General features: G+C 52.4%; 2 protein-coding genes across 5 annotated transcripts; both read left to right on the forward strand.

Moving 5' to 3' along the window:
• The first annotated feature begins 912 nt into the window (after nucleotides 1-912).
• Nucleotides 913-8409, forward strand: LOC133057856 (protein CD300H-like). 2 transcript variants are annotated; one of them, XM_061144923.1, is made up of 4 exons: nucleotides 913-1027; nucleotides 3968-4324; nucleotides 5893-5947; nucleotides 8253-8409. In XM_061144923.1, exons 1-4 carry the CDS (start codon nucleotides 976-978, stop codon nucleotides 8317-8319), a joined length of 531 nt encoding a protein of 176 aa, XP_061000906.1. In that variant the 5' UTR covers nucleotides 913-975; the 3' UTR covers nucleotides 8320-8409. The 2 variants fall into 2 exon arrangements, with proteins under 2 accessions (XP_061000906.1, XP_061000905.1); XM_061144922.1 differs by lacking the exon at nucleotides 8253-8409 and adding an exon at nucleotides 7777-8244.
• Nucleotides 8410-10642: 2233 nt separating this feature from the next.
• LOC133057857 (CMRF35-like molecule 6) lies at nucleotides 10643-20175 on the forward strand. 3 transcript variants are annotated; one of them, XM_061144926.1, is made up of 5 exons: nucleotides 10643-14657; nucleotides 15016-15572; nucleotides 16005-16334; nucleotides 17852-17975; nucleotides 19277-20175. In XM_061144926.1, exons 2-5 carry the CDS (start codon nucleotides 15512-15514, stop codon nucleotides 19422-19424), a joined length of 663 nt encoding a protein of 220 aa, XP_061000909.1. In that variant the 5' UTR covers nucleotides 10643-14657; nucleotides 15016-15511; the 3' UTR covers nucleotides 19425-20175. The 3 variants fall into 3 exon arrangements, with proteins under 3 accessions (XP_061000909.1, XP_061000907.1, XP_061000908.1); XM_061144925.1 differs by having other exon boundaries at nucleotides 10661-10701; nucleotides 14486-15572; XM_061144924.1 differs by having other exon boundaries at nucleotides 10643-15572.
• Nucleotides 20176-20252: the final 77 nt, after the last annotated feature.

A 20252-nucleotide genomic window follows, 5' to 3' on the forward strand; every position in this document is an offset into this window, starting at 1 on the left:
AACATGGGATCATGCCACTCCTCTGCTTGAAACCCTCCAAGGTCCACACTGAGTTTCTCTGTGACATCATGTCCAGCTAATCTCCCTCCATTCCATCCTTGGCAGCCTCACTGACCTCCATGATGCCCTTCATCTATGCCATCAAGGGCCAAGACAGAGCCAGCCTCACAGGGGTACAGCCGGAGTAGCATCAGCAGACTTCACACTTAGAAGGGCCATGTGCTTGGTTGATACTCCATTGCTGCCATCTTGAAATTCTTTTTTTTTTTTTAGTATTTCTTTATTTATTTGACTGCACTGGGTCTTAGTCATGGCACTCAGGATCTTTGATCTTCATTGCGTCACTCTTAGTTGTGGCATGTGGGATCTAGTTCCCTGACCAGGGATCAAACCTGGGCTCCCTGCATTGGGAGCACAGAGTGTTAGCCACTAGACCACCCCTGCAATTCTTAATATTTCAAGAATAAGGATATTTTCATCTTGCACTGGGCCCTGCAAACAGCTGACTGTGTCCAGACAAGGCTTAGTCAGTGCTTGATCACACGGGACTGCCTGTGCCAGCCACAGGAAATGCGCTATCTTTACAAAGAGGAGGACTTGCTCAGAAAATCTAGATGGAATTTAACCGAGACTGGCGTGGCTGTCTGGGCAACACTGATTTACAGAAGGGTAGATGGGCCTATCAACCGCAGGCAAGGAATGGGATGGGCATCTTCACAAGGAACAGCAACTGGAACTGCACATGCAAATGTGCTATGTGAGAATGACCTTCGACAAGGTTTCAGCATGATTATCTCACGATGTCCCAAGGCCCCAGCTTCCCTCATTTTCTGACGAACTGAGAACAGCTCTAAGAGGCTGACGGAGGCAGCAGAAAAGCACCAAGAAAAGCAGAAAAGGGAAACAGTGAGTGGAACTGGGTGAGGAGGCTCCAGGCTCTGGAGGAGCTTGGAGAGATCACCGGGGGACCGGGGCATGCGGCTGCGGCTGCGGCTGCCGGCGGCTCTGCTGCTTCTCTGCGTCCCAGGTGAGCGGGGCGGGGCCTGAAGTGGGGAAGATCATGTGGGCGAGTCAGGGTGAGCACGGTGTGAGCAAAGGGTGGTGATGGGAAGGAGAGGAAGCTAAGAAAGCAGAGGGCGAGATGTGCCTGTAAAAAGCCCAGTTCAGCGTATTTGCTCACTGGGAAAGGAGGAGTATGAGATGTAAAGCGTGCTTCCCACACAGACAGCACATACTGAGCCCTAAGTTTATATCTGGCCACTTGAGTCATTATCGCCAAGATGATTAAAATCAGGAATGTCATCTTGATACACCAGAGAGAAGGGTGGGGGGAGCAGAGAACTAATACTAATTGGACAAATCAATTAGACAAGATTTTCTCTTGTTACTTAACCCAGTCTTTGAAAGTGAAAGTGAAGTCGCTCAGTCATGTCTGACTCTTTGCAACCCCATGATCTGTAGCCCACCAGGCTCCTCCGTCCATGAGATTTTCCAGACAAGAATACTGGAGTGAGTTGTCATTTCCTTATCCAATCCTTAATTCTTATTAAAACAAGAGAAGGTATGGTGGAAGGGAGGCTGAGAAGGAGGAGAGATATGTAGACATATAACGGATCCATGTTGCTGACAGCAGAAACTAACACAGTATTGTAAATTTTTTTTAAAAATAATAAAAATTATGTAAAATTATGTTATTTATCCATTAATAAATATTATTTATTGTATTAAATAAATAATAAAAATAATAAATACATTTAGAAAAAGACAGACAAACTCAGAAAGGTGTAGATAATTTATTCAAAATCAGTTCATAAAGACACACACAGACAATGGACTTCTCCAGAAGTCCAGTGGCTAAGACTGTGCCCTGTCAATGCAGGGAGCCTCGGTTCCATCCCCGGATAGGAAACTAGATCCCACATGCTGCAATTAAAGATCCTGCATGCTGCAAGTAAGACCCAGCACAGCAGAATAAGTAAATTAAAAAGATATATATATATATATATATATATATATACATATATAAAGGACATAGTGAAGATTCAAACCAAATACTTTTATATCCAAGGGCATCGGGTTTTTTAATAGTACAATGTCAGTTACGTCTAAGTCCCCAGTGACTATCCCTTTATGTATGGAGGCCCTGATGCACTGAGGGCCCGGTGCCTCTCTGGGGGTCTGGGCTGGCCCCAGGTGGTGGGGTGCGCGGGGCTGGGCGGGGGTGTTCCTGCTCTGTGGGCCCCTGGAAAGTGAGACTGCTGGGAATGTGGTCAGTCCTGGTCGGAGAGAAAAAGCCAAGGTTTCTTTCTGAGGCCCTGGGGGGCAGGGAGCTTGCTCTAGGGGGTGCTGGGGGAGCCACTCACGCTGGCTCGGGGTCAGGGTCTGGCGGAGCATCAGAGGGCAGGGAGGTTCTGGATGGAACTCCAAGTGTCCCTCACGTTTCCCATCCGCATCTGAGGAAGCGGGGCCCCAGATCTTTAAGGGTGGGGCCCGGGCAACTCAAAGAGTCGAATGTTAAGAGTCCAGGCCAGAAGTCGCCCTCCTCCCGCGCCCCGTCCCTCCCCTCCTCCCCTCTTCCCTTCCCCTCCCTCCCATCCTCGTGGTCAGAATTGGACAGAACAGCGCCTGCAGGGCCCAGCAGCAGATGCACAGAGAAGGCTCAGCGCGGCTGCCCCAGCTCGCCTTGAGTCCCAAGCCTCAGCGTGGAGGTCTTCCGGCTGGGGCATTTCGCCCCCTCCAGCAAGGTTGCTGGACCTCAGCACTGCTGACCTGGGGCGCCTCGCTCTGTGTGGTGGAGGGCGCCTCGTGCACTGAGAGATGTTTAGCAGCATCCCTGGCCTCTGCCCACTGGATGGCAGGGGCAATTCGCACCCTCCCTCTCCCTCCTCCCCCCGCTCCACAATGGTGACCCTCAAAATTGTCTTCAGACATTGCCAGGTCTCTCCCGCCGGGACTATCGCTGTTGCTTGGGAACCACTGCACTAGGGAATGTTGGTGGGAGAAGCAGACAGAGTTCTGTTGTGGAATATAGGTCAGTGGGCCACTTGGACTTGCTGGGAAATAAAGTGTCCAAATTCAAGATATTGAAGGTGAAGAAGTGGGAATTCCTTGGTGGTCCAGTGGTTAGGACTTGGCATTTTTCCTGCTGAGGGACCTGGTTTCAATCCGTGGGGTGGGGTGGGGGACTAAGATGCTGCAAGATGGGCAGCTCAGCCAAAAATTTTTTTGAAAATGAAGAAGGAAAAAATGTATTTTGTATGTTAACTTGAACATTAAACAAAAGCAAAAGGCTCCCAATCTGTGGGTGACAGTATATTGCCTCAATGGTTGGTTGGATGGGTGGATGGGGAGAGGGAAGGAAAGAGAAAGGGAGGGAGGGAAGGATGGCTGGATGGACAGACAGACAGGTGATCAGTAAGTAGATTATTTGGGCTTCCCTGCTGGCTGAGATGGTAAAAAAACCTGCCTGCAATGACAGAGACCCGGGTTTGATCCCTGGGTCAGAAAGATCTCCTGGAGAAGGAAATGGCAACCCACTCCAGTAGTCTTGCCTGGAGAATCCCATGGACAGAAGACCCTGGCAGGCTATCTAGTCCATGGGGGTGCAAAGAGCTGGGCACGACTTAGCGACTAAACCGCAACAATCGTCACAGAGTTCTGGCCTCCTTCACACGTTTGTTACTCAGTTTATTAGCTTGTTAGTTGCAAAGAGTCAGACAGAACTGAAGGGACTCACACACACACACACAAGTATATTACATACACAATCCTTTTTCAGAAGTTTGGCACTTTGCCAAAACCATTTCTCACCTGACCTTTATACCGGGCTAACCCATTGCCTCCTTGGCTTCTGATCCCTCCTTCCTCTGGCCTCAGGGTGACTTCCAGGCTCCCAGAGGACCTGACCCCCCAGGCTCCTCTGGCCCAGGCTCTTTAGGATGAAGACAAGACTGACTGTGTCTTCCAGGCTCTTTGTCCCTGAGTGGCCCCAGCACCGTGACGGGTACCGTGGGGGCCTCCCTGAGCGTGGGGTGTCGCTACGAGGAGGAATACAGGGCATTTCACAAATACTGGTGCAGACAGCCGTGCTTCCTGCTTTGGCAGCGGGCTGTGCAGACCAGCGGGTCCGAAGTGCAAGTGAAGAGCGGCCGGGTGTCCATCACGGACCATCCGGACGACCTCGCCTTCACAGTGACCTTGGACAGCCTCACTGCAGACGATGCAGGGAAATACAGGTGTGGGGCTGCGACAATTCTGAAGGAAGAAGGACTCCTCGGCTTCCTGCCTGATCCCTTTTTCCAGGTTCAAGTGATTGTCTCCCCAGGTAAGACCCTCCTTTTCTCTGGTACTGGTGGTAAAAGAATCTGAGCTCAGGTCTGCTGGGGAGTCCCAGGAAATCTCAGCCCAGGGGAGAGGAACTGGGCCTGGTGGTTGTATGTCAGAGCTTCAGGGCCAAGTGCATTGTGTGCACGCGAGTGTGTGTCCGGTGTGTGAGTGTGAGAGTGTAAGAGGGTGTGAGAGTGAGGGGGGGACACCCAGGTTCCTGCCACTGCCCCGGGTCCTGACAATGTCTGTGGGCCTTGGGGATTCTGAGGCTGTAGAGGGGGGAAGGGCCCGTTGTTATCCCGGATCCGTCAAGACTAGGGGCTCTTGCCGTCTCTCTGTGCTCACGGGGCACAGGGTGTGTGTGGGAGGGTGGGGGCCACTCCAAAAGAATCTCTTCTCACTCTCCCCTGGCTTCTGCTGTCAGAACTGGGGCCTCTCAACAACCCAGATCCTCATCCAGGAGCCCTGAGTGGTCCAGGCTCATCTCTCTGACCACGTGATCCCGAAGGGCAAGCCCCAGCCCCAGCTCCTCCCCTGAGCCTTTCCTTGGCCTCTGACCACTGTGCTGACCCAGGGAAAACCCATTCCCCGGAGGCACCAGCAACTGGGCGGGGGGCCAAGGGGAGTGGTTTGTAAGCATGGGAAAGCCCGAGAGGGAGCCCCCAAGCCTCTGGCCCCTGTCTGGGCCTTAGGAAGCATCACTACGAACAAAGCTGGTGGAGGTGATGGAATTCCAGTTGAGCTATTTCAAATCCTGAAAGATGATGCTGTGAAAGGGCTGCACTCAGTATGCTGTGCATATTGTGCATAAATGCTGTGTCTCTGTCTGTCTGACATCCTCTCTGTCTCCTCAGCCTCCCTCTGCTTCTGCTCCTTTCCCTTCTGGACTCTGAACCCTCAGAGTGGTGGGCAGCAGGGAGCCCACAAACCCCTGGACCGGACAAGGCGGAAGTGGGCTGGGGGACCACTAGCAGAATATTTTTAAAATATTTCCTTACTTATTTATGGGTGTGCTGGATCTTCATGCTGCACACGGGCTTTTCCCCAGTGTGGCAAGTGGGTGCAACCCTCCAGCTCTGGGGCACAGGCTTCTCCTGGCAGTGGCTTCTCCGGTTGCTGAGCACAGGCTCTAGGACGCTCAGGCTTCAGTAGCTTCCGCTCTGCTGTCTTCTGCCAGCGTGGACAGGGTGAGGGTGGGGTGGCATGTGGATGCACTGGCTAGCGGGTGGGGCCTGAGGTCCAACTCTTGTGCTGACCTTCACGCACTCCTGTTTTCAACAAGGTGAGGAAAAGGAAAATGCTTAATGCTTAATGCCAGAGGCAATGACGCTGATCCTGGTTGTGTCCACCTGGACGCAGAACAGGTTGGGATGGCGTTGGGTGGAGATACTCCTATATGTTGGTCAGGCCTGGGTCTGAGTATGAGGAGGTGATGGTCCCAGAACACCTGTCCAGCCCCTTCTGTGACTGGGAGCCATGCAGGTGACAGGCAACTGGCTGGGGAGAGTCGTGGACAGGACGCTGTTCTTCACCCTCCACTGTTCTTCACTCCACCTTCCATCACAGCCTCCAGTAGCAACAGCTCTACGTGGACTTCTGGATCGCTCAGCCAGCAGCAAGGGTAAGGTGCACGCCTCGTCGTGTCCTCTGTCATCTTCACGCTTCTTCCCAAGGGCAGGGCTTCCTTAATGAGTCACCACTCAACAAACATTTCATTTACTTGCTGTGTGCCAGGAACTGATCCAAAGGCTAGGAATATGACTGTGAACTAATGAGCAAAGTTGTACTTTCGTGGAAGTTTCTTTCAAATGGGTAGATTTTAGGCAATGGCAAGATGGATAAGAAGAGAGATAGATGATAGATAGATATGGATGATCGATAGATACAAAGATACATACACACATAGGAATAGATAGAGGACAGTTGATAGAGATGTGTGAAAGGAAGGATAGCTAGATATGGCTAGATGGATGGAGGGATAGATGGATGGACGGATGGATGGATGGATAGATGGGTGGATAGATGGATGGATGGATGATACATACATGGATGAATATAGATAGATATGGATGGATGATTGATAGATACATACATATAGAGCATAGTTGGTAGAGACAGAGATATGTGACAGGATGGATAGACATATGATAAATAACATCTATGATAGATGGAGAGGTGGATACTTGGATAGATGATAGATAGATAATAGAGGAAAGGTCAGTTAACAGCATTCACTGTGAGGAAAATGAAGCAGGTGTGTAAGGATAGGGTGAGAGGTGTGTGGGAAAATGACGGGGCATGATGAAGGTGACCAAGATGCTCAGTGAAAACAAATAACCAAGAGATCGTCTTAGTTTAGGTTTGTTCAAACTCGATCCTAAGACATGTTTTGGCGAGTTGATCCCAGGAATAACGGTGAGGGAATGGGGAACGGGGAAGCAGGGAACGCCAGTGAAGTAGACACCAGTGAAAGAGGTGTCACCATAGCAACGGGGCTCACTCCCTCTCCGAGAGACTCTGTGGGGCATCCCCTGGGACAGTCCCACAGCATGGTGAGGAAGCTGGGGTGGTGGTCCATACACACTGGTCCTCGTGGTGGGAGAAGATGGAGAGGCTGGCGGTTTTCATACAGAGCAATGAGGGACGGCCTCTCAGAAAAAGTGATGTGTGAGCAGAAACCTGAAGGAAGCGGGAGAGCTCACCACGGAGCCTGGAGGAGTGTCCAGGCAGAGGGTTCTATAGCACGTGTGGCCTGCTTGGTGCAGGAAGCCACATACACCCCAAAACCAGAGATCGTCCTCAGGCCAAGGATGTGGGAGACCACTGGTGGGCTCAGTACTGTCCAAGCGGCCAGGAGCTCTCGGGGGCCAAGAGGGAACAAGGCGGGAACCAGCAGGGTCGGCCCCAGGAGCCCAGTGTGATCTCGGAGGTGACCCTGGAGGGCCGCCTTAGGCTGGGAGCCAGGCGGGGGGCCGGGGAGGCGGAGAGATTAAGCAGAGGCTCAGGATGGGAAGAGGACGCGGTGTTTGTGAGGAGCTGGAGTGAGGGCAGGTCCTGGGACCCAGAGGTGAGAGAACTGGCGGTGAGCTGAGCTAGGAGTTGAGATTGTTGTGGTTGAGACTGCGGAACCATTTACACAGAAGAGATGCTCTCCCACGCGATTGTTAAGGGTGAGTGGGGACTTCCCTGGTGGTCCAGTGGCTAAGACTCCACGCTCCCAATGCAGGCAGCCCAGGTTCAACCCCTGATCAGGGAAGTAGGATTCTACTTGCCACAACTAAAGATCCCGCATACCACTACTAAGACCCAGTGCAGCCTCAATACCAACCAGACTTGACCTTGATTTTGAGTTTTGAGGCCAAGGGACCTGAGCACAGAGGAAGATGGGGGAGGGGTCTGGGCCTCCTGTTAAAGCAGAAACTCACCACGGGTCGCCACATCCTCCCACAGGCCCTGGCTGGGCAGCGCCCACTTCCTGCTCCTGGTCTTCCCGAAGGTGCCCCTGCTCCTGGGCCTGCTCAGTGCCCTCCTCTGGGTCAACAGGACTCAGCGGGCAATTTGTGGGGAGACAGAACCAGTCTGACCAAGACAATCTGCAGCCTTGCCCCCTCGCCATCAATATACTGTCCAGAGCAGACTAGAGAAGAACTTCTGACCTTGAACTTCATGTCGCTTTTCACCTTATAGCCAGAGACTCGATTAAAAAAAAAACTTAAAAGAGTTTAATGAAATATATCACATATACAAGTGTCTATATGATATTTACCTGCCTGGTGCTTGGCTGGGGAGAACCGGGGAGAGCATTTCACAAGGGCACCCAGAACCCCTCATTCCCTAGGAGGGAGCCCCAGGCACAGCACTGCTCGTCAGGGGACCCCAGGGCCTGATTTTCTGCCATCTCACCCACCTGCGTTTCTTTCCCCCAGGTATAGATTCTCAACTCTTCATTTCTTCATTCACTCACCAAATACAAAGAGCCTGACATGTTCCTAGGTGTCGTGGAGAGAGCAATCATTAAAACATGGGTTTATATTCTAATGGTAGTTTTTAAAAAAATAAAGATATAACACTGGTTTATAACAAGCGTTGTGGGGACTTCTCCGGTGGTCCAGTGGTTAAGACTTCGCCTTTCAATACAGGGAGTGTGAGTTTGATCCCTGGTCAGGAGACTAAGATTCCACATGCCTCATGGCCAAAAAACCAAAACATAAACAACAGAAGCAATGTTGTAACAAATTCAATAAGCACTTTAAAAATGGTTCACACACACACCAAAAAAAAAAGTCTCATAGAGGAAAAAAAAAAAAAAAAACCAGACCAGAATTCAGAGGGTGGGGTGACAGGAGGGCAGAGACGACCTCTCGGATGAGAGCCTCTGGCTGGTGGGGGAGGTGGACGGGCTGGACAGAGGCAAAGGCCTGGGTCAAGAAGGAGCAGGGGCTGGGATGACCCTCTCTCTCCAACCGGGTGATCCCCTCTAAGTCAGCCAGCATCAAAAAGAGTCTCCATAAAATAGAGCCTCTTGCTCTCTGGGAGGTGGGAGCTTGGGTAGAGGTTAGGGTAGTTTACCTTGTTGGGGCCCATCCCCCGTGTCTGAGCCCCAGGTCAGTCGGAAGCCTTGCTGGGTGGATGTGGCATCTCTATTTCCTGACCTCAAGGGCAAAAGTAGAAGGTAACCACTCGGGCTTCCCAGGTGGTGCTAGTGGTAAAGAACGCCTGCAATGCAGGAGACATAAGAGATGCAGGTTTGATCCCTGGGTTGGGAAGATCCCCTGGAGGAGGGCACAGCAATCCAGTCCAGTATTCTTGTCTGGAGAATCCCATGGACAGAGGAGCCTGGTGGGCTCAGACACGACTGAGGCAAGTCGGCACACACCAGGGCACACTTGTGGCAGTTCTTCATCCCCCCACCAGGTGGTGCTAGTGGCCTCTTGCAGAGCTTCACTCCTTCAAGGACATACGAACAATTCTACTCCAACGGGATTGCCTCTCAGCTGCTGAATCTGATCCTGGCCACCCTGAGCATCAGAACAAGACCCGTTGCATCCTGACAGCCGTTCCTCTCCAGACTGAGTCCTACCGCCCCTTCCCTCTCGTCAGCCTGAGCTGTCTGAGTAGGGGTCACCTCCCCACCATGGGACCGACCAGACACGGACCCAGACATCCAGGGGTTCCAGGACCAGAGCTCAAGGGGCAACCGGGGCTCTGGGGCCAGTGGGTAGTTCGGACTGGAGTTGATCAAGGTCCTAAAGACCCGTTCCCCAGGGAGGGGCTAGACCCAGGTAAGAAGGATGAGGACACATCTGATTCCAGTCCGGGACTACAGCTGCCCGGAGCAGCCGCTCCCTAACTGCTCTTCTGGACGTCTTCCTCCCTGGGAGGAGTGGAGAGACCCAGCGCCCCCTGCTAAACGTGTCTGCTCGCTTGGAACTCGAAGTGGTGACGACTGTCAGTTTCCTTGTATCACCCGTGAGTGAGGGAAGCTGCTATTCCTATCAAACCACCGGTAGATGTGTAAGTGAGCAGGACCCTATGGGGCCTTCCCGGGGTTGGGGTGTGTGTGGGGTGGTCAGGCCTTCCTCCTTATCCCCTGCTTCAGCTCCTCTCTGAAGTACCTACGTAACAGTATTTGATGCACAGTTCCTGAGCTGTTTTGCAGGGGTGAAAACCCCCCACCAAAGGGAAGATGTTGACTGCTTGATGACCATGAGCACCTGGCCCCAGGCCTCCTGGTCCTCAGGACTGGTAGACGGAACCCCTGTGACACCCTCTGCTCTTCCTCATCAGCCGATCAGAGGATCATGGGGGACCCTGCGACCACCTCCCTCAAGCTGGCTTTTAAAAATGCTTTGCTGAAGTCTTTCAGGGAGCTCAAGGCTTTCTAGGGTATGAGCCTCCTCTTCTTGCAATGAAACTTCCTTTCCTCCGACGTTTCAGTTTGTTTGGCCTCACTGTGCCTCAGGCACGCGAACATGCATCAGCAGATTAAGTTTTAATCCAGAAGTCATTTAATAGCCCAATTAATTCTACTTTATGGCCATTTGTGTAACAGAAAGTCAATCTGTGAACTTGGCGCGTTTAAAATACACTGCAATTCTTATAATCCTCTTTTGGCATCTCTCCTTTTTTTTTAAGACTCTAAGAGCTTTTATAAAATAAAAAGCTTTATTTTATAAAGTATCTATCTTATTCCCCAGGTTTCTGTGGAGCTTGGAGAGACCCTGAAACCCAGAAGGAAATAAAGCTGATACTCCTGATCCACTCCCCTTCGAAGAAAGGCAGTGACTTGGCTTTAAGCTCAGGCGGTAAAGAATCTGCCTGTAATGCGGGAGATCTGGGTTCCATCCCTGGGCTGGGAAGATCCCCTGAAGGCGGGTATAGCAACCTACTCTAGTATTCTTGCCTGGAGAATCGCCATGGACAGAGGAACCTGGCGGGTGTAGTCCATGGGGTCTCAAACAGTCGGACATAACTGAGCAACTAAGCACGGAACTTTTTATTAGTTTAATTATATTTTTCCCTGGTGAAAGAGAGACCCAATATGAAACCGTTAGATGTCATCCAGGGAGCTCTGAAGAGCTCTGGTACCACAGTCCTTTATGTCTCAATGCAAAGAATTCAGTGACAGCAAAGTGATAGATAAGAAATGATTTATTAGAATAGGATGCTTGTGAGGCTTACAAAAGGGTGGCTGAGAGATATCACGCCCGAGAACTTACTGGGTTACAGTTTTATAATCAAAGGAAAAGTGGGGAGGAGGAGAAGAACTTTGTTTTTCTTGAGTAAATGTAGTGTTTCCATCATCAGCTCCTCCTCCAGATTGAGTAGTGGAGTTTTCTTGTCCCCACACAGTCAAGCTAGGTCCACAAATTATTGATTTTTATGTGTGCAGAAAGCATTAATTACTGAACTCACTGGACAGGATGTGGGGCTCATGCCACCACCGTTTTATTTTGGGGAGGCATGTCTTGTGCTTCTGTTGCATGGTTTTGTTGCTGAGCAAGCCTGCTTGGTTTTGTGGTTAAGCAAACCTGCTTTCATGAGTAATCATCAACTTACAAGACTTGCAACCCAGCTGGCAAAGAATCCACCTGCAATGTGGGAGGCCTAAGTTCGGACCCCTGGGTTGGGAAGATCCCCTGGAGAAGGGAAAGGCTACCTACTCCAGTGTTCTGGCCTGGAGAATTCCATGGACTGTATAGTCCATGGGGTTGCAAAGAGTCTGACTTTGCAACTTTGCAATGACTGAGCGACTTTCGTGGTTTCACGCACCCACCACCCATTTATTTTCTACTTCCAACCCCTATTGGGGTAACTATTTAATCACCTACTTTGTCCCTTTACTCTGTCCCAATCAAGTTCACTCTGGTTGATTCCCATGCTATTTAATGCTCCACTTGACATTTTAGGCTTTTTGCTCTACATGCCTCTCTAGCAGCCCTCTGAAACACAAACAGTTCGTCAGCTCCGGGGGATGTCTGTGTGTTGGGGGTGTCGCTCTGTAGGAGGGTTGCCATGCCCTCCTCCAGGGAATCTTCCCAACCCAGGGATCAAACCCAGGTCTCCCGCATTGCAGGCGGATTCTTTACCGCCTGAGCTTAAAGCCAAGTCATTGCCTTTCTTTGGAGGGGAGTGGATCAGGAGTATCAGCTTTATTTCCCTCATAGAGGTTTGGGATCTCTGTGTCAGTTCCTCGCAGGAAATCTTTCTGAGTTAGGTCTTCATGTGCAGACTTGAGAGTTGAAGAAGGAAATTCCCACAGGGCCACCAGATACACACCTATGTTGGTCAACACTTTAGAAAAAAGGAACAATAGGAGATGTTTGCATATGAAGAGATTTATTATAAGGAATTGGCTCACCTGGGAATACCATCGTCTGCTGTCTGTATGATTCACGCCAAGTTCAAAAGCTTGAGAAGCAGAAGTGCCAAGGATAGGAAGCAACCAGGCAGGAAGGGCTGAAGACCTTGTTCCTCCACCCATCAGGCTAACTTCATCGGACCGACTAAAGGATGCCCGCCTACACTGGGAGATCAGATGAGATCCAACCAGTCCTTCCTAAAAGAAGTCAACCCTGGATATTCACTGGAAGAACAGATGCTGACGCTGAAGCTGCAATACTTTGGCCACCTGATGCGGAGAGCCTACTCATCAGGAAAGATCCTGATGCTGGGAAAGATTGGAGGCAAAAGGAGAAGGAGGCGGCAGAGGATGAGATGGTTGGATGGCCTTACCAACTCAGTGGCCATGAATCTGAGCAAACTTTGGGAGACAGTGAAGGACAGAGGAGCCTGGCATGCTGCAGTCCATGGGGTTGCAAAGAGTTGGACACAGCTACACAACGGCAACCTACATTGGTCAGGGGCAACCTGCTTCACTGAGTCCACCCCTTCCCACATTGATCTCCCCGGGAAACGTCCTCGCACACACCTCCAGCACTGTTCAATCCGGGCACTCTGTGGCCAGTCGGGTAGATGAATAAAATTAGCCATCACAACAGGAACCCCTACAGAAAACCAGATGCGTTTCCTGAATTACTGTTGTCATTGCCCATGTTGATTCTTCCAACCAATCAGCACAGCCAGGAGCCAGCAGAAACTGCTTTCAGCTCAAGAAATGTTTTTCTGGAAAGGAAGATACCCAGGGGAAGTTAGTGAGAAGGGAGAGATCTTGGTGGGTGGAGAAGGTGTAAGAAACAGTCCAGATCAGGTTTCTCAATTGAGGTTACCCTGGTGACCAACAAACCTCGCGTTCTGCTTCCTGGGTCTGATGACTGTGCTTCTGCCTCTTGCTGGCCGCTGGCTGTTTCCCCTTCAGAGTCACCAGATGGTGAGGAGACACTTGGGCCGCTGTGCCAGGGAAACCTGGGTTCGGGCCTTGTCACCATCACTTATGATATGCTTCTGGTCAGTTTGTTCAGGCTTTCCAGGTAGCACAGGGGTAAAGAATCCGCCTGCCAATGCAGGAGATGTGGCTTCGATCCCTGGGTCAGGAAGACCCCCTGGAGAAGAAAATGGCAACCCACTCCAGTATTCTTGCCTGGGAAATCCCATGGAAAGGGGGGCCCGGTGGGCTGCAATTCAGGGGGTTGTGAAGAGTCAGACACGACTGAGGGACTGAACATGCACACATGCAGTTTGTTTAACTTCTGGTTCGTGGGAAAGGTAGCTGGGGAGAGGTGAGGTTTAGCGATACACTCTTTACTACATGAAAAAGGCCAGTAAAGGATCAATTCCCGCCCCCCCCCAAAAAAAAATCAAGCAAACGTTCCGAAGTATAATTTCGCATTTTGATTTTGCATGTGTGTTCATTACTTAATTTTTTATTTCCATGTTTTGGTTTTTAAATTCTTTTTAAAAAGGTTTATTAGAGTTTATTTGATTCACAGTGTCGTATTAGTTTCAAGTGTACGGCAACGTGATTCAGTTACACACATACATGTACTCATTTTCAGATCCTTTTCCCATATAGGTTATTATAGAATGCTGAGCAGAGTTCCCTATTTTTCACAGTAAATCCTTGTTGGCTATCCATTTTATGTAGAGTACTATGTGTTTGTTAAGCTCAAACTCCTAACATATCCCTATCCCCATCCACATTTTTCCTTTGGTAAACCATAATTTTTTCCTGAAATCTGCGAGTCTGTTTCTGTTTCGTTAATAGTGTCTTTATATCATTTTTAAAAAACTGGACTCCATGTATGATATCATATGATATTTGTCTTTCCCTGTCTGACTTACTTCACTCAGTATGACGTTCTATAGGTCCATTCATATTGCTGCACATGGCTCTATTTTATTCTTTCTAAATTGGTGCTTAAATTCTTTTATCGAGGCATAACATACAAACAGAAAGGGCATGAGGAGGACTGAGATGGAGACAGCTGTAATTACAGTGTTGTAGGGAGAGAAGGCTATTATAATACCAGGGGGAAAGGAGGGAGAAAGAGAGGGTTAGAGAAATCAAGGACTACAGGATTTGGGTTCCAGGAATATTGTGGCCTCTGATCTTGATAAGAGAGTCTAGAAGAGGAACAGATCTGGGAAGAGAGTGTTTAGGAGGAAATCAGTAGACCTGGCTTGTGCAGGACAAGGTCGAGAAACACATAAGGTGGGTGAGATGACTCTGCACCTGGACCAACCTCCCTGTCAATCCCAGGGGTAACTGACCCTAAACCATCACGCCATGAGGATGAGCCACCCTGAGTGAGGACAGACCTGCCTGCCCACCTCCTGGGAAGGACCACCCCCGCTCTCAGCATCTGTGCTCATCACTGCGAGCTCAAAGGAGAGGCCAGCTCCGGTGTCTTCAGGCAGACCGCCCGCGTGATGTACAGCTGCCCCCTCCATGCCCCTGGGTGGAGGGTAAAGGGCCCATGATTCCCGGGGTCCCAGCTTCCCCCTGAGCATCTTTCACCGCTGAACTGCCCTCGCTCACACTCAGCTCTCTGTCCTGAGGCTCACGATTCAGTCCACTCTCAAAGAAGAGTAAACAGTGAGGAAGGTGGAGGGGTGGGGTCAGCGGCTCCCCATCTGTGTCGGGGATCCAGGATGCACACCTGGAGGGAAGCCCTGGGCTGTGGGATTTGCGCTCGGACCCGACAGGACCTTCTGGAAGCATCTGAGGTTGACTGAAGAGGAGCCTGAGGCTCCACGGGGCGGTGCTCTCACGGGTGCCTGGATCTGCAGGTCGGCGGGACACAGACCTGCTGTGGTCACCACCCAGGCCACAGAGGATGGAGGAACCTGGCACCTACCCCCGGAGCCGTCCACCCTGACCACAGAGGAAATGATGCATCACCAAGGGTGGGGATGCGCCTCGGAGACAGCCCAGCATGGCCCAGGTGTTGGGGGGGGCACATGTGAGACCCGCAGAGGGCAGCTGTGGGCTGAGCCGAGTGGGCCACTCATCCTTGGAAGGCTTCCGCGGACGTCCAGTCACCAGACGGAGAGGAGCCGGGGGTCACCGGCGGGCATTTCACATCCTTCTGCTCCTTACCCCGAGCTTTCTGCACTCGGCTCAGCGCCGGCCGCCAGGAGAACTGTGGGGAACAGGGACAGGGCTGGACAAGGAGCGAAGAGGCACAGAGGAGAAGTGGGCACCGAGAGGAAATCCCCTGAGGAGGCCTGACCCTGTCCCTGCCCGGGGCCTGGCACTGCTGCAGTTGACATCCCTGCTGGGGAAATGACCCCGAGGGGCAGGGCCGGGTGGCTGCCTTCAGCTCTGCTGCTGCTCCAGGTCCCAGGTGAGTGGCTGAGCCCTTCCGGGGGAGGGGAGGGGGCAGGGCTGGAGCTGGGTCAGGGGGGGAGGGGGGCGAAGGTCCCAGGAGGGGCCGCCACCTGTCTCAGCAGCGAGCAAGAGGGTTCAGGGCACGAAACAGGTGAGGCTGGTCCACTGTGCTGGTGGGAGGGGCCGCCTGTGATGGTCACACCTCAACAGTCACAGTCAGAGATGTCCTCTTGGGGCCCCACACACAGTTTTTCCCATCCTGTCTCCATGGATCCCTCTCCTCTGTGAGGAGGGACCTCCTTCCCCCGTCTTCCTCCCCTAGGTCTGAGGAAGGGCCTGCCTCCTGCCTTGGCCTCCTCCAGACCCCACGGGCCCTCGAGGGACCCACATCCAGGGCTCCCCAGACCCAGACTCACCTGATGGAGTTGGACTCGTTTGTGTTTTCCAGGCTGTTTGTCCCTGAGTGGTCCCCGAAGTGTGACAGGCATCGTGGGGGGATCCCTGAGCGTGGAGTGTCGGTACCAGGAGGCATTGGTAGACAACATCAAATACTGGTGCAAACACCCGTGTGTGTCACCATGGAAGATTGTGGAGACCAGAGAGTCAGAGAGAGAAGTGAGGAGGGGCCGTGTGTCCATCAGAGACCGTCCTGCGAGACTCACCTTCACAGTGACCTTGAAGAGCCTCAGAGAGGAGGATGCGGGAACGTACGGATGTGGGATCTATGTACCGTTTTCAGTTGACCCCAGCTTCCAGGTGGCGGTGTCTGTGATCCCAGGTGAGCCTGTGACGTCAGCTCTAGGGCTGCTGACCGTACCTGGGACTCTGACCCTCAGGGAGGACCTGGAGCAGAGGGTGTCCTGGGGTAGGTGGTCAGGACCCAGGCTCGAGTGGTCGGCAGGCACATGTGCACCTCTGGTTCCTCGAGACCTCCTCTGTGTCCAGCCCTGACACACCCTCACACCTGAAGCTCTCTTGGGTGGAAGGGGAGGGGGAGGTGCCCTGAATCTGGGGGCCTGCTGCCTTTCTGACCTCACAAGGGTCAGGTCCACTCTGAAGGTGACCCTGTATCTCTTCCTGGACCTCTCTGGCAAGCCCTAGGGGGCAGGGACCAGCAGGGCCAGCAGAGGACATTGCAGTGTCGTGGAGGGCTCCTGGGGCCCCAGCCTCACCCTGGTGGTCCTGGGGATCTGCAGCAGCTGCAATAGGGGGGAGGCAGGGTCGCGGACCCCACGTGGGGCTCTGGATGCTTTGGAGACCCCTCCCCGCTCCAGCCTGACCTTGGCTCTCCCTCTTCCTCTGGCACCTGGTACCCAAGGAGGAAACCCAGAGGGGCCCGTTAGGCAAAGAAGGATGAGGAAGAGGGTTCTTAGGAGGTGTTATGGCTCTCAGTAGACCGCCATGTGCCGAAAATGAATCTTTAAACTTTTCTTTCTTTCTCTTTGGCCGTGTTGGGTCTTGGCTGCTGCACGCGGGCCTTCTTCTTTAACAGAAGGCTGCTCTGGTTTCCTAAGAAGCCAGCCACAATCCTCTGTCCACACACATGCTTTCTCCCCTGACTGCTTGTTCTGACGTCGCCCCCGGCTTCCCGAGCTCCTTCCTGCTGGCCGCTGCTTCTCTCTCACGAGGGAGGTTTCCTTTGTGTGTTTCTCTTTACAAGAATGGAACCGAAAGTTTACTGGTTCCACAGGGTGTGTCGGGGAAGGGCTTTGTCCACTAACCTCAGGAGAGGCCACATTTCATGGGGTCTACCAGGTCGGTATTTCTCTAGATCTTTCCTGTCATGCCCTCTCATGGAGAGGACTGCCTGGGACCCTGGGCCTGGCTGACTGGGACACGGGGTCTCCTGATTCAGCTCAGACTCAGCTGCAGGACTTTCCATCTCAGCTCCGCTCCAGCCTCTCCCCTTGCCCGTCACTGTCCACCCCATCTCTCTGTGTTAATCCCTAAAGAATACGGGTCACCGCGTTTGTCCCCTGGCAGGGTGGGCCAGGAGGACAGAGGTGTGTCTGTGGCTGGGGTGACCTGGAGCCAAGTGCCCTCTCTACACTCTCAGATCCCCAGGGGAGCAGGTCCATAAGCCTCTGCCAGTGCCCATCTGGCCTGAGGTCATCTGGAGAGGGGCAGGGAGGGGGGCCCAGGGTGTTGGTCAGGCCTGGGTGCGGCCATGGGGGTGGTGGACACAGCACGTCCATCCAGATGGCGTGAGTGACCTTGATTGTGAGTCAGAGCCAAACTGGGATGGAGGGGGCACCCAGGGGATGAAACGGGGCCTAACTTGTGTTTCTCCCTCAGTCACTATGACAACCACGAGCCCCGAGAGGTCCACAAGCACCCCGGAGTCTCCCACGACCCTGCCAGTGCCCACCTGGAGCACCGTGTCTAGGCCGGAGGCCCCTGATCCCGGCCAAGCTCATCGGTAAGGGATCCCCATCCCAGGACATCTCACCTGGGTGATTTCTTGGTGAGCCCAGGGAGTAATAGGCAAGTGTCCCTTCACCAAAGACCCTAATTTATTCAACAAATTCTGTAACAAGCAGTAAGGGTCCTACTAAGTGCCTGGAACTCTCGTTGACTTGGGATGCAGCAGCAAAGCACACAGACCCAGTCCTGCCCTGACAGAGTCGTGTTCTAAGAGGGGACTCACATGATGAACAGATCGACACACCGGTCGTATAAATACACGACCTACTGATGATTGCTTGGAGGACAATGTCACCTGGCTGAGGGGCCAGCATGTGTGGGAGGGTGGTGGAGTTTGCTAGTTAACACATAATGATGAGAGGGCACCTAACTGATTCCAGACACTTGAGTGGAGGCCCGCAGGATCTGGGGGGCCAGGTATGCCGGGATCCTCAGAAATAAGGCCCCAGGCACACGGAGGAACAGGGTGAACCAAAGGCCCCCAACCAGGGGCAGGGCAGGAAGCAGATGCTCTAGGCATGGGTGACCCCTCTGTCCCCTGGAGCCTGCTCATCAGTATCATCTTGCTGAAGAGGCCTGGCCTCTGACGGTGCAGAGCTGAGGGAGTCACTGTTTCATCAGCCAAGGACTTTTAAGGACTGGAGCTTTGGAGACCCTGGGCAGGTACCGGCTGCTCACTGAGTAAGACAGAAGAGTTCCTGTGCTCAGGGTGGTGATGCTCTACTGGCTAGCAGACATCAACCAAGTCTCCCAGTATTGGGTTCTGTACCCTCGACCGCAAATCCCCCACATGAGGAGTGTCTTAGATGTTTCCATCATGTCTGACTCTGTGACCCCCACGGACTCTAGCCCACCAGGCTCCTCTGTCCATGGGATTCTCCAGGCAGGAATACTGGAGTGGGTAGCCATTCTCTTCTTGAGGGGATCTTCCTGACCCTGAATCCAACCCAGTGTCTCCTGCATCGCAGGCAGATTCTTTACCCTCTGGGCCTCTGGGGAAGCCCCCATGAGGAGGGCTCAGATAGAAACCCCCCTAAGGCCCAGGTCCCCCTTGGATCTCTGGTCTCCCTCACATGATTCTCATAGCCACATCCACCCTTATGTCCACAGTCCTAAGTCTCAGGGGCAATTCTTGAAGATCAGGGTCCAGAAGTCATTCAAGTGGGGCTGCTCTGTGTTGGGTTGATCCTTGTTTAGATTCTTGAGGCCACAGAACCTGGACGCGGGCCAAGCAAGGTGGAGAGCCCAGGGTCTCCCTGAGGATGCTGCTCACTGTCTGTCCCCGTGTCCCCACAGGCCCCTGCTGGGCAGCGTCCACTTCCTGCTCCTGGTCTTCCTGAAGGTGCCCCTGCTCCTCGGCATGCTCGGTGCCGTCCTCTGGGTCAACAGGCCTCTGAGGAGCTCTGCAGACAGATGGAGTCGGTCCATTTATGAGAACCAGTAGCCCCCGTGTTCATCGTGTTCTCTTCAATGATGCAGTCGGACCACTGAATGGAAATGACCTTCTGACTCACCTGTCCTGTATCACACTCTACCACTCTCTCAGAATACTGCCTTTGTGGATTTCCTTGTAGCTTTCTTTCCTTGCCCATGATTCTCTGAAACCAAAAGCATACCTCCTCAATGGGTGCTTCTGAACTGTGACCACAGATCAATATTGACTTCAGAGCTTTCAGCTCATCCGCGGAGCATCACTCATGCACTGAACTCTCAGGGGCCCTCTCTGCAGGCTTCAAACCCCAGGAGTGTGGGAATCTGGCTTTTGGATCTGTTTTGATGGGTCCAGGCAGTTCCATGGTTTCCCACATGATCCGTGCTACCATAATCACCCACCCTTCACAGGTCTCGGATCCAGAGTGGGGAAACTTCCAGTTGCTGAATGTGTCTATTTAATTAGGCATTCTAAACTCAGGAAACAACAATGCAGAGAGTTGACAGTCCACGGAGCTAGCATGCATGGGACCTGAATCAAGACTCCATTCTGCACGAACTTTCACACCCCACTGTTCTGTCCAATGGCCCGAAGGACCATGTGGGATTCTCCAATTGGTGTCAGTTCAGAACAGAATCCAACATTGCATGGAAAACCAGATTATTCCCTTCCCCATGCCCAGTCAAACTGGTTCGTGTGTTTAGGTCCTTTGTGGATGGCTGGTAGAAAATAACCATATGAAATTTATGCAACTATCACAGAATCCTTCCTTCCTCCTTTTGAAAGTTAACTCAAGCCCCACTGTCACCCCATCATTCAAGGTCCGTGGTTATAGACCTG

Source organism: Dama dama, chromosome 5 (assembly GCF_033118175.1).
Source record: "Dama dama isolate Ldn47 chromosome 5, ASM3311817v1, whole genome shotgun sequence".
NCBI classification, from domain to species: domain Eukaryota; kingdom Metazoa; phylum Chordata; class Mammalia; order Artiodactyla; family Cervidae; genus Dama; species Dama dama.